The following is a 12,737-nucleotide window of genomic DNA, read 5'->3' on the forward strand; positions in this document are numbered from 1 at the left end:
CTTCAATTTTTATTGTATACAAACTGGCTTATATAGACAATTGCCAAAGTAAGCAGAAACAAACATCTTATATACGATCGCATACTTAACGTTTAATGGACATTAACGAAGCCACAAATGTTAAAATCAATCTGGAACGAACTTCATTAATATCTTCTGGAACCAACCAGATCAAAGCACCCAACTTTCTTGCAATTGAGATAGCCAATCTTGCATTAGCATATCTGTCTTCTTCTGTATTACCAGGAGTAACCAAGTCATAATCAACGTAACCTGGTGCAATACCATTCAAAACATCCAATAAGAAATGAGCATTGGATAGTGCAGGATCCTTGAAAGAACGAACAGTCGAGCTCTTACCACCCTTAGTAACCTGTTCTTGAGCCCATTTCAAAATTTGAGAATCGCTCATGTCTCTACCGCTAGAAGATAGGGTCTTCATTGTGTTAGTAATATTTCTACGCATCAATTGCCATACTAGACCCAAAGTTAATAATTTATTACCATCAAGGATATCCGAACCTTCGATACCAACTAGAGAGAAACCCTTTGATTTACCCAGCTCCACAGCATAATTAGTATTCTCCAAAGCTTTAAATCTTGAAATTTCTGCACCGGAAGATGGCTTTTGATTAACATGTTTAAAATCTACAGATCCTGGCATAACTTTTTCATATGCCTGTAAGAGAACAATACCATCCTTTAAATCTTCGAATAAAGATACAATTGGAGGATCAACATCTAAGGAATTTAACCATAGGGTAAAGACTCTGGCTTCTCTTTCACCTTCAGCATCAAATTCTTCAATTTCTGGTTTTTCTGCTTCTTCAATTGGTTCTAATCCTGGATGCGTGTTAAATAAATGTGCAACAAAGGCTAAATTCAATTTTGGATTTCCTGCCACCAAAGCACTAGGAGTTAAATATTTTCTACATTCCAATTTTTCGGCGTTTTCTAGGACTTGCTCTGCTCTTTGCAATAAATCTGTTGCTTGTAGAGGAGCAGTGGAACATAGACTTGGTGATAATTGGTTTAGTAAAATAGTGTAGTTTTCACCATCTGACACATCCTTGGAGAAATTTGCAACTCTTCTATTCCAATTAGCTTGTTTCAAGTGGTAGTTGAACCAACGCAATAAAATTTGCTCAGGTGGTAGTCTTAAGAATTGTTCCAAAGTTTCATCTTCTTCCAACAGACGGTATAATTCTGGATGTAATTTAATATCAATCTTACTTAATAGACCTCTTCTAATAATTTGCCAAATTAGACCTAAGATTAGATGCTCCTTCCCTTCAATAATATCTTCAGAATGAACATTGACAACGACACATCCAATGGCCTTTGCAGAGTTAATAACTATATTGGCATTTTCACTAGCTTGGAAATTATTTAGTTTCTTTCCGTTCTTTGGCATATTTAAAACTCTGGTATCAATTGTATCAGGAACGGAATCATTAATCAATTTAGATAAGACCAACCCGTCTCTACATTCATCGAACAATTGGAATGTGTCAGTTGGGAAAGGTAGCATGTAGCCAATATCTTCATCCCCTGCCAACACTTGATTGATATGTTTGGTGAATTCAGTTCTTTCTTCTTCATTAATAGTATGTGTGGTACCAGTAGTAGAACCCCCAACAATGATTCTTGCTTGTGCACCCCTACCTTCATGTTTTAAACCACTTGAAGTTGGTCCTGATGTCGAGATATTGACTGGGGTATTAACATCTACATTAAAGCTAGTTTGTGGAGCGGGTCCATTCTTAGATTCCTTCAACTTAGCAATCAGTTCAACATAGTCATCCAATTCGACATGCCCTGAAGCATCGACATTGACACGTTTTAGCGTTTCTCTAGCTTCATCGTATGTTGCTTCACCAGTCTGTTGAACTGCTTCGAGAGCTTGTTGTTTCTCGACCCAGCCCTTATCATCTAAGTCGATGGATCTAAATCTTTCAATGGTAGAAAAAAGATCTTCTTGAGTAAGATCAGGGAACTTTCTTTGTAACTTAACAATATTCATGATGAATAGTCTGTATTAAACTTTCAATAACAGTTAACTTCAGTGAACGAATGATTGTTGGCTCTCGTATGTAACAGAGAAGCCTTTTAAAGCTTCAATTCAAATTGTATTTCGAGTTTTGTCTTTTGAGGTTTTCTTTTATTCGCTTTGCCCCCTTTTCTTTTAGGGTTAGGGTCAGAACCTAACCCTAACATGAATTACATAAGCTGTCTATATATTAAGTAAGAATATTATTTCTATTAAAGTTGTTTCGTCTATAGAGAGGTCGTTCTCTGCTGTAGTTTAGCAACAAATGAGTCTTCCTCATATATGGAATGACATTTTTCTTTAAGAGATGGTGTCTTGAATGGCGGTAATTTTGGTATTTCTTTCAGAGCTCGAAACACCTGTCTTTCATGTCGTAATGTGTTTAATATTATCTTAATTTTATCCAATTCAAGTTCCCATACCAATTTAGAGCCTCCCCAAAATTCTTGTAACAAGTCTAATTCATCTGGGCTAATTTCTAACGAGTCGTCAATGCTCTCCAATTCAAAGTCCATTGGATCATGAGAAAGTGGCTGACAATCAAGCAAATCATTCAAATGTGCTTCATTACAATTTGGAAGACTAGTAATCAGACTTCTTTTATCCAGAGCCGTGTCTCTATCATCACCACAATTCCAATCAATGTCAGGACGGTATTCGTCAAAATTATCCGATGAATGACCCTCCTTGTGGAAAATCAAGCAATGGACAGCTCTCTCAGATTGCAAGAAATTATTCATTTTATTTTGTCGAATCATTGCCTTATCGATGAAGGGATGATAATTGTAAGGAATGTTATCGTATCTTGTCTTTTTAGCTTTCACTCCCACCATATCTTCAATTATATCGTCAATATTTACTTCACTCTGCTCTTGCTCCTGTTGAACAAGTTGCTGTAACAAAGGCCTTTTCGGTCTCCGTAGTGGAGTAGTGAAATCACCACTTGAACCTATTTGTGATTGTCTATTTCTCGAATCCTTGAACTGAGGTGTCTTCCATGGCGGAAGAGATGGTAATTGGAAGAGTCTTTTCCCATCGGCACTATTAGGGTCCATAGCCCTGCTTGAACTTAGTTTTTGTGACATTTTGAAGAGGTACAATCTATCTTTTTATGTGCAATCCTTTCCTTCTACGTGCGATCTGTGTTTGTGCAAGTTCTTCCTTCCTTTAATTTTTTTCCATATAACAACAGTTTTAGCGCCTCTGAGAAAAATATACTAAATATCAAAACAATAGTACCTTACATAATTATCAAAAAGAATTATCTTTTAATGCAGTCTTTAATGCAAGCTGATATTACATACATCTATTTATAATAATCCACTCAGCGTTAATTTTTCTAAGAATGGAGATAAATCATCACGGCGAATTTCAATTATTGAGCTTTCAAAATTGTCTATTTTCACCTTCGCACCTGTCTGTGCTGTTATCTGCTGGAAGGCCATGCTAAAATTGTTCAATATGGGCTTTCGTGTGTGGATGGTATCCAATCCTCGAGGATATCTTGGGGAGAGACCGGCCACTAAATACGTGTCTGTCGATTCATCCAAGGTGGCTAATACCATGGGCAACAACTGTTTATCTTCTGATTCTGCACAACATTCAATCAACCAATTCCCCAATCGTAAAAGTGATAAAGGATTCTTATACATTTCTAGATCAGGACCATCCTGCAGAACACACAATCTATATATTCGCAAGTGCTTAATCAACTTCTTCTCAAGAATGGCCACACCTGTATTGAATATTGCCTTCTGAAGAACCTGTGCATGCTTTATACCCTTGTTTAATAATTCAATCTTACGATCATCAAGTGCATCCCAACTTAACCAAAAATTAGAAATCCATTTTTTCCTCGTTAGTGTCAATAGATTAGAAACATTACCTTCAGAATCTTCGACACCATCATCACCATCAGGATTCTGAGGATTACCCTTTGCTGACGATGATCCAGTTGTACCTGCTGATTCACCAACTTCTAATAATGCCGTAAGTGCCTCCACAAATTCACTAGCGCTTACACTACCACGGTATCCAAATGTCCTAATAAACCCATCTCTGATGATATCTTGTAACCCATATCTATCCAAATTTTTATCGAATATAAGTCCCAATTCTCTCTTGATGGAATGATCCATGTAAAGCCATGATTCCTGAGCTATCGACAGGGGAATCCCCATTCTAGCAAACATTTTGTGTAATCGTTTTTTACCGTTTTCATTCCAGACAGATAATTTTGCGTTCACGTAGTTAGAATAGTAAAAACTGTCATAAAGAGTGGAATGTCTTAAGAGAAACAAATAGTAATCCGGTTGGATATCTAATGATAACGTGTCTGGTGTCTTCGCTGAATAAGAAATAGAACTACTTGGTGAAAGTCTTTTGACTTCGTCTTGTAGTAACGGGAATAATCTATTGTAAACTTGTGAGTGCTGGGTATCCAAAGAGGTGGCTCCCAAAATGGTGAGCCATAGATATTGAAGATTGGTACCCCCGATCGTTGAAAGTAAGGAATAGACTTGTACAGAAACAGAATTCACCACTGTGGAACCAGTGGAATAGTATTCTTCCAATAATCGCTCATTTTGCAATATGAGTTTCCTTCGCTCTTTAATCTGTTTCTTTCTTGGATTTATATCTTGTGATAATTTTCTTTTATGAGGACCATCTTCATCATCCTCGTCTTCATCGGTTGGATCTTCCTCCTCCTCTTCCTCCTCATCTGAATCAGATAAACCGTCATCTTCACTATCATCCTCTCTCTCTTGCTCCAATTCAACCAACTTCATGTACGCATCCTGTTCCTCTTGTAATGAATCTTGCACAGTGCCGTCATCCAAACAACAAATGACATCAGATCCAAATAGATTATCTAAATTCCATGGTCTATGAGCATCCAGGACATAAATAAGTCTTTTCATTGGATCATCTTCTGTTGCCTCATCCTTTTCAATATCCAGGAAAGTTTCCAAATCCACAGAGGCGCCAAACCCGACTAGTATGACACTGTTTATATTAGAATCCAGTTGTAAGTAATGTCTTTTCAGCTCAGAGTACCCAACCACGGGCACAATTTGCAATTGCACCAATTGTTTCTTGAATACTTGAGAAAGGATCTTAGTGGCACACAGAGCATCAATGTTCAGACATGAGACAAAGATGACAAGCTGGCATGAAGAGTGACTTGAAGAGTTCTTGAGGATGGTTCGATATGCCTGACTAAGTTGGTCCACCTGATAGAACATAGTCTTCTTGGCTTCGTGAGAATGAAAAGTTTATATGTGAAGAATATACTTAGTGAAATTTTTCAATGTTTATTTCACTTCTGTATGATACGCGTTAACGTTTACGCGTATTGAGTGAGTGTTCTTGTAACTGAAATATAATAACCATACACTCCCACAAGCTATATTATAATGGATCCACCTATATTTTGGAGACATACTGGATGGCGTTACTGCCGTTGAAAGAATTCTACCACTTTGTCTAGTGAAAATTTATGCTTTATGCTTTAGGGATTAAACACGAGGTAAAACTATGAAATTATATACATGTACGATATGAGAAGGAGAAACAGCTCTCTTCCATAGAAAACAGTTCAAAACTCACTTATACTTATTCAGAGTGGGCATCTGAATAATTTCTTTCTCTTTGTTCTTACAAAAATCCTGCAACATGGCCAATATTTTCGAGTTCTCCCATCTCTTGGGCAAGGGTGAGTAGTTGAAATTCTTGGTAGCCCAGTAATAAATGTCCCAATCCAATTCATTAAGTAAAGAATCGTACTCATTTAATTGTTCCTTATTCATATCTTTCAAATATTTAGCAGCGAACCCGGACAACAGCAAATCTGTCTCCAGAATTCCTCTTTTCCTTGATTGGTAGACTAGTCTTGATCTTTTCTTATCCATCGTTTCGTTAGTTCTTTCAATAGGGGCAATCTTGATTCTCTTTATCAAGTCATCTTTCTCTTGTTGGGTGTTAGCAAGAGGAGTTGAAAGGGAGAAAGTCCTCACCGCTTTAGAACATGAAGGTCCTCTTAGTACGTATGTTATGAATCTGGAGCTAGTTCTAGAAAGCATGTTATATGGATACTTGAATGTTGTTACTAACCTATAGAGCCTACTGAATGAATGCTATCCTACTGTGAGATATCCCTTTATAGATTATAGACTATGTAACTGCCGATACAGATGGCGCGAAATTCAAGAACTCAACCATGAATCATCCTGGTTCAATGGGAACTGCAACGAAATCCTCTGATCCACCCGAGGCATCACCTCCTTCACAGGTGTGTTCTTCTGGAACACGCAGAGCTTCATCTGTGGGAAACAGTTGGCTCGCAGGAATCCCAGGTTGATTAGCGTCACCAGGACGTTCTCTGCACTCTCTACGGTGTCCGGATGGTGTATCCCGTTATATATCGTCACTGGATCTGCATCTGAGGCTTCTATCCTCACAGAGTATTGTAATCCTCGTAGTACCAGCGAATACGGTATTCTATTGCCCTGTTCCACGTCGATAACATTTGTTAATAGGCGTTTTATCAGGAATCTGAACACGACAATGGGCAGTTTCTCTAGTAGTAAAAGCAAAAGATGATCTCTTCTTAGTAATGATTCATTTCTTTGTAACCATCCATGTACTGCAAACATGTTCCCCGTGGTTACTGCCTGAATCAACTCTGGATAATTAATCTTTAGTCTTTGCAAATACTCAGCATATCTGCCATCAAATTGAGGGCATTTTCCCGCTACAATTCCCAGGGGAACCAAAAACCGTAACACTCTTTGCACATTCCTGGACCACTGATCACTCTGTCTGTTAGTTTGACCTATAAGTATTAATTGTGCAAAGGAGGTATTGAATTGTGTCCAGGCATCACTGACTCTACCATTAATCATGTAATATTTTCCCAAAAGAAATCGATATTCCAATTGTTCCTTAAAATTAAATTGACTGAATTGCTTAGTGGAGCTCTTTAGAGGAAAATTTTTGAAAATATTGGAACACAATTGCGGCGAGTTAATTCTGAAATATAGATTATTCAATTTATTAACCAAAAATAAAAGTATCTTCTGTTTCCCTGATATCTTCATTGGTTTATTTTGATTGACATCATCACTATGACTGGGCTTAATACTATTAAATAATTTGGAAATCACAGAGGATAAATACGAGAGAAATTGATTTTCTCGAGTGCCCAATTCCATATAACTTTCATCTAGTTTCCTCCCCATGGGAATAATCAATTCAGTTTGTTCCAAAAACAGAGGCAATAACGGTTCCAAATTATATGATTCGTCCAATAAACAATTTGTCAAATTTGTGTAGAAGTCCATAATTAAATCACAACTGGACGAAAGGGACCAAGGATCCAGATCTCTGCAATATTTCAGAAAGGAAAGAATCATGATATTGAAACGAGCCCATCTCCTCTTCTTATGTGGCGTTGTTACCTTCTGTTCTATAAGTTCGTCTAATTGATTGTTATCTTTATAATTCTGTAATTCTTGCTGTAACGATGCTACTTGTGATCCATTCGATTGCAAATTTAGCGTAAGAATAGCATAATCACCCGTATTAATCTGATTAAAAAAATCATTCAGTGTGTAACCATTCATTAGTGATGGATTAATATTATAAATGCTCGAAATACTAATCTAATTAGCGATGTTAGAAGTGGTGATGTTCGTAACGATTAGTGTTTTTTTCTATCAATACGGCCAAATGAAATTTCCAACATTATTTCATTTACGGTTAGTTGGTTGAACGTTAACTTTGGGAACAAGTGGAAAAGGAAGACCAATTTGCGTAGCAATCCATCATGTCGGAAACTACTCCCACAGTGATCATGGAGAGTGGTTTGAAGCAAAACGGCTCATCTCGCAACAGTAGGAGAAGAAGAAGACCTAATAGCAAGAAGAAAAATGAAGAGACAAGAACGAACCCAGAAAGCATGGAATTACCAGTAGGTAACCCTAAACCAAACCCTCGTAAGAAGCGTGGTAATGCAAGGGCCAAGTCCAGCGAACCTGCACTCGACAATACATTATCTGGTGAAACCACGACAAATAGTTCAAATAAATTAAGACCTAAACAAAAGTCTAAACCTAAGGCTAAATCGAAGTCCAAATCCAAATTCAAGCAAAAGGAAAGGGATCCTATCAAGTTGATAATAAGACAATTACCACCAAATTTGACTGAAGAAGGGTTCTTGAGCACAATAAAGGAAAAACTGGGACCAAAGTTTTTCATTTTATTTTCCATCGAATCCTGGTATTTTGTTCCAGGACATTATTCATCACGTCCGTTTAAAAGACCTGTAAATTCGAGAGCATATTTTCATTTCCCACAAGAAAAACTTGCACAATTGAACTCATTTGTCCAAAAGTTGATTGGGATTAATTTTGTAGACAATAAATATAATGTGATCGTTTTACAACCTTCCATGTTAAGACGTAGTGTTTATGTGAAGAAATATCTTTCAGATGATAAGAAGGACACTGATGATAAGCTATGTGGCACTTTGAACGAAGATCCGTTATTTAACATGTTTTGTGAAAGATTGGAACAGTCTGCTGACGATAAGAATATTTACGACGATTTTAGTTTTTTGAAGTCCAAAAACAAAGAATTGAGTAAGAAGAAACGTTCTGACGCAGCCACACAAATGAGAATGGAAGATGCGTTGGTGAGGTTAGCAGGTAGTGTTAAAAAAGAGAAGGCACCTAAAAAGAAGAAATCTTCTGAAAAGATCGAGGGAACTGCCGTGGAAACAGAGAAGAAAGCAAAGAAGAAAAAGAAGAGATCAAGAAGGAAGAAGGATGCTTCTTCTGTTCCAACTACAGTGAATGGTACAGGAAATCTTACATTTGCCACACCGAAAGATGTTGGCATCTCAAAGAATAATAATGTTGTCATTTTAGATGCTGGACTGAAACAAGAATTGGATAGAAAGGAGCGGTTGAAAAAGAAAAGCGAAAAGAAGAAGAAACAACTGCCCCAATTACCAAGTGTCAATGATAGCAAGAGAACAAAACCGCCTGCCGATGCCTTAGAACCAAGCAAACAAAAGCAACCGAAGCCCATCCGCATTTTGAAACAAGATACCTGATACATTTATACTTAATGAATGTACTGATCTCTGGGTTAATTCCTGGTACTTTGGCACTGGATCAAGTAAATGCAAACCTATTGCTCTTTTAGTCATGATCCCGCATCGAAATGTTGAGCATATTATAGAGTAAGGGGCCATTTTTATGGATAATTGGTGGAACTAAATGGTATATCATACATCGTGTAAAAGTACACATAACTCTATATAGCACACGATATATTGCGTTAACTAGTTGTTATATATATTTCCTACTTGACGATTACTTTTCTACCCGGTCATTCAATTTTTCATGAAATTCAAAAATATTGAAAAGATGTAATTCCATGCTAAATACTTAATGAGAAGATGCAATTTTATTGCAAACACTAGAAGTTGAACCACAGTAGTAACACACAAAACCATTCGTTATCACCTCACATTCTAATCAATGAAGCTAGTAAATTTTTTAAAAAAATTGCGCAATGAACAAGTAACTATAGAATTGAAAAATGGTACGACAGTTTGGGGAACCCTCCAGACGGTATCCCCTCAGATGAATGCCACTCTAACAGATGTCAAATTATCACTACCTCACAACAGTTCACATGGTGTATCGGCTGGCCCCATTGCTATGGCTTCCGTATATTTAACTAATGGCGAAACGAGTACGGATTCATCCAGTAATAGTAATGCTGGAAGGACTACTTCTTTACAATATATCAATATTCGTGGGAATACCATTAGACAGATAATACTACCTGATTCCTTGAATTTAGATAGTTTACTTGTGGACGAGGTACAACTAAATAAGTTGAGGAGAACAGGACAAGTAACAGATGATAGTAACAAGAAAAGGAAAAGAGAGTTTGGTGGGAATGCCGCGAAGAGAGTAAAAAGGGCACTCTGAAATATATGTAATTATAGAAAGTTGTTTACATGATTCTGTAAGTGCATATTTAATAAAATTGAGATCAGCTATTGTAACGTTAATAATGAATTAAAAAAAAAAAAACTTAATGAATATATTTTTTTGATTAAAGCGAACCCTGGATATGAACTCTATGAATATACCACCATCTCAGACATGTGTCTGATTTAATAGAGGATATAACGTCCCAGAGGGTAAAAACCAATTCATTATATTGGTTTTTATTGAACTTTAGTGTAGTTATCAGTTCTTTAATGTTATTTAACCAGTCCACTTTGTATTTCTCAGTAATAAATGGTAAAAGAAACATCATGCATTTAGTTAGATTCGCCTGTTCTTCTAGTTCATTTGGTGAACAATTCACAATTTTAAAGTATGTAAAATGCAAAACTTTTCGGGAGAGATCCTTGTCAAATGTTTGTAAGGTTGGTAATTTGGAACCTAGTCTTTGATAAATCAGTATTAATTGGAGGTCAGTAATTTTTCCATCAAGATATTGAGTAATACTTAAATTGATATATTTCATATAGTATTCTGTCAACCAAACCAGTAGCGACTTCCCTGATACAACATTATCAAATAACGCCAGATTCATACTATGGATGGATTCTGTTATAGCAGGACTAGATGACTTCATACACTGCAATTGTAGCGGCTCAATTATCTCAGTGAAAAAAGTAGGTGTAATTTTGTTCATCTTCCCAATGGTACGTTCAATAAAACCTAATAAGAATAATAATTTCGAAGTATCCACTTTTGTTTGAGGGCCTTGAAACCAAATATTCCCTTTCATGGTGTTTAAAATATGTGTATAATATGCTAATGACTGTGAATCACGACTCTGATTTACAAAAAGCTCGATTCCACTGCATGAGACTTCATAAACGTATTCATACATTTCAAAATCAATAGTTCCCACATCAAGCGCAATAAAATTTAAATAAAATAGGCACATAAGATTCTGATGATACAATCGTGTATTCAATGGGTTGTTTACTTTGTTTGAAATTTGGCGTGATCTTTCTAAACATCCTTTGAGAACCATTACAACAGAAACAAATACATTAAAGTAATACTTCCCGGCGTAATCCTTCTGAATCTTACCTTCGTGTGCATTTGACTCTCTTGAAGAGAGATCATAGCACGTCTTACTTAACTGGTTTACTGTTTGAGCTATGGCTGAGATATCGTTTTGTTCTACCGAAATTGAGAACGTCCTTGCCACTTGATTTAAATTCCTTGCCAGGAACGTAGCATCATTCTCTTTATGATTAATGGTATATTCAATTATCAACCTAACAGATGCTTCTGAGATTAAATTCCAAGGTATATTGTGAAGTTTATTATCAGAGAAGACACTTAGAGGAGAATACAGCATCACCAATAAATCCACGTAAGCCATTGGTTTATTCTCTATATTGTTTATGAATTGAGTGAAGATGGGTATAAAGAATATTTGTCTCCATTTGATGTATAATTTTATGACATTTCCCGTTCCATCAATGAAGATTGATCTTTGTAAAGTAGAAAAGAGGTCTCTTGTGACAAGGATCCCACTTAAGATTGATAATTTTACAAGGGTCCATTTTTTAACGTTAGCAATACATTCTTCCCAAACATTATAGAAGTCATAGAGAGGTATCACTGGTTCTGAGATTTCCAATTTCCATTGGAAAATAGATTGGGCAGCTGTCTGTAGCTCTAAGATATCAATGTCACGGTTCCATAATTCCGTTTCGAAGAAAGAATGAACGAGAAGTCGCAGTTGTCGTATTTGCCTTATTCTTGGTATGTAGTAAACTGAATTGTGGATAGTTACCGAGATGGCTTCCTTCGTCAAAGTGGTAGGGTTTGTTCTTAGTGTTCTGATGAGGTTATCTACGGCAATGTCATTACTTTGGGTAGCGTTCATACCTTCCTAATTGACACAAGGTAAGTTTCTAGCTTCTTGGATCAGTCTAGTATTTGCTGATTCCTATAGCTTCCAATTCAAACTCCAACTCCAACTCCAACTCGAGGCAGCCGTTACTTATCCAGAAGAGAGATGGTATAATCACTGTGAAATTTCAACTGTACCCCGCTTACCTAATCCGTCGGTGTCTTTCTACGACGATCCCTTAAGTGCCAGAAAAAAGGTTCGACATAATTTCTTGATGTGAGTATAAGGTCGACTTGCACTCTCACAAGGTCACTTTTGCTCTCTCCAGCAACCAATCACTAACCAAAAATACCAGCAACAAATAGCAATGTCCCAAAAAATTGATTTTAGCAAATGGCCAATTTTACCTTACACCGAGATTATAAAATTGAAAGAAGACGTCAAGTCCGACTATTTAATATGGTGTAAACAGGAATGGGACAAGGCTTATGCAGAATTGGAACTGGAACGTGCTGGGGGAGTGGCTGGAGTGGCCAGGACAAAGGCAGAACAACAGACTTTATGGTTTGACCGTAGGACTTATAGCTCTTTTATTCCATGTTATACGTCACATATTAGGACAAGAAGGTATTTTTGTGTGGATGAAATGTTCGAGTCAAAGAAAGACTCTTATTAATGAATAGTTGTTTTCTTATTTGTTTGGATACTTTGGAAAAGTTTATGTAGGTGTTAGTTGACATATTATTATTTAGTAATGTTAAAAATATACCATTATTTAATT

At 36.6% G+C, this 12,737-nt stretch overlaps 9 protein-coding genes across 9 annotated transcripts; 3 read left to right on the plus strand and 6 right to left on the minus strand.

The window, feature by feature from the left end:
• Positions 1-85: 85 nt before the first annotated feature.
• SAC6 (fimbrin) lies at positions 86-2,023 on the minus strand (the record flags this gene model as incomplete). The annotated part of the gene is made up of 1 exon (XM_003674927.1): positions 86-2,023. One exon carries the CDS (start codon positions 2,021-2,023, stop codon positions 86-88), a length of 1,938 nt encoding a protein of 645 aa, XP_003674975.1.
• A 254-nt stretch (positions 2,024-2,277) lies between these two features.
• APC9 (anaphase promoting complex subunit 9) lies at positions 2,278-3,135 on the minus strand (the record flags this gene model as incomplete). The annotated part of the gene is made up of 1 exon (XM_003674928.1): positions 2,278-3,135. The coding sequence occupies one exon, from the start codon at positions 3,133-3,135 to the stop codon at positions 2,278-2,280; it is 858 nt and encodes a 285-aa protein (XP_003674976.1).
• Positions 3,136-3,360: 225 nt separating this feature from the next.
• CDC45 (DNA replication initiation factor CDC45) lies at positions 3,361-5,295 on the minus strand (the record flags this gene model as incomplete). The annotated part of the gene is made up of 1 exon (XM_003674929.1): positions 3,361-5,295. The coding sequence occupies one exon, from the start codon at positions 5,293-5,295 to the stop codon at positions 3,361-3,363; it is 1,935 nt and encodes a 644-aa protein (XP_003674977.1).
• A 360-nt stretch (positions 5,296-5,655) lies between these two features.
• Positions 5,656-6,132, minus strand: SDH5 (succinate dehydrogenase assembly factor SDH5; the record flags this gene model as incomplete). The annotated part of the gene is made up of 1 exon (XM_003674930.1): positions 5,656-6,132. The coding sequence occupies one exon, from the start codon at positions 6,130-6,132 to the stop codon at positions 5,656-5,658; it is 477 nt and encodes a 158-aa protein (XP_003674978.1).
• A 123-nt stretch (positions 6,133-6,255) lies between these two features.
• Positions 6,256-7,674, minus strand: THP1 (Thp1p; the record flags this gene model as incomplete). Its single annotated transcript, XM_003674931.1, has 1 exon — positions 6,256-7,674. The coding sequence occupies one exon, from the start codon at positions 7,672-7,674 to the stop codon at positions 6,256-6,258; it is 1,419 nt and encodes a 472-aa protein (XP_003674979.1).
• Positions 7,675-7,877: 203 nt separating this feature from the next.
• UPF3 (Upf3p) lies at positions 7,878-9,167 on the plus strand (the record flags this gene model as incomplete). The annotated part of the gene is made up of 1 exon (XM_003674932.1): positions 7,878-9,167. One exon carries the CDS (start codon positions 7,878-7,880, stop codon positions 9,165-9,167), a length of 1,290 nt encoding a protein of 429 aa, XP_003674980.1.
• Positions 9,168-9,597: 430 nt separating this feature from the next.
• SMD1 (mRNA splicing protein SMD1) lies at positions 9,598-10,056 on the plus strand (the record flags this gene model as incomplete). The annotated part of the gene is made up of 1 exon (XM_003674933.1): positions 9,598-10,056. The coding sequence occupies one exon, from the start codon at positions 9,598-9,600 to the stop codon at positions 10,054-10,056; it is 459 nt and encodes a 152-aa protein (XP_003674981.1).
• Positions 10,057-10,183: 127 nt separating this feature from the next.
• PEX8 (Pex8p) lies at positions 10,184-11,989 on the minus strand (the record flags this gene model as incomplete). The annotated part of the gene is made up of 1 exon (XM_003674934.1): positions 10,184-11,989. The coding sequence occupies one exon, from the start codon at positions 11,987-11,989 to the stop codon at positions 10,184-10,186; it is 1,806 nt and encodes a 601-aa protein (XP_003674982.1).
• Positions 11,990-12,323: 334 nt separating this feature from the next.
• NCAS0B05270 (uncharacterized protein) lies at positions 12,324-12,632 on the plus strand (the record flags this gene model as incomplete). The annotated part of the gene is made up of 1 exon (XM_003674935.1): positions 12,324-12,632. One exon carries the CDS (start codon positions 12,324-12,326, stop codon positions 12,630-12,632), a length of 309 nt encoding a protein of 102 aa, XP_003674983.1.
• Between the last annotated feature and the right edge of the window lie 105 nt (positions 12,633-12,737).

Source organism: Naumovozyma castellii, chromosome 2 (genome assembly GCF_000237345.1).
Source record: "Naumovozyma castellii chromosome 2, complete genome".
Taxonomy (NCBI): Eukaryota; Fungi; Ascomycota; class Saccharomycetes; order Saccharomycetales; family Saccharomycetaceae; genus Naumovozyma; species Naumovozyma castellii.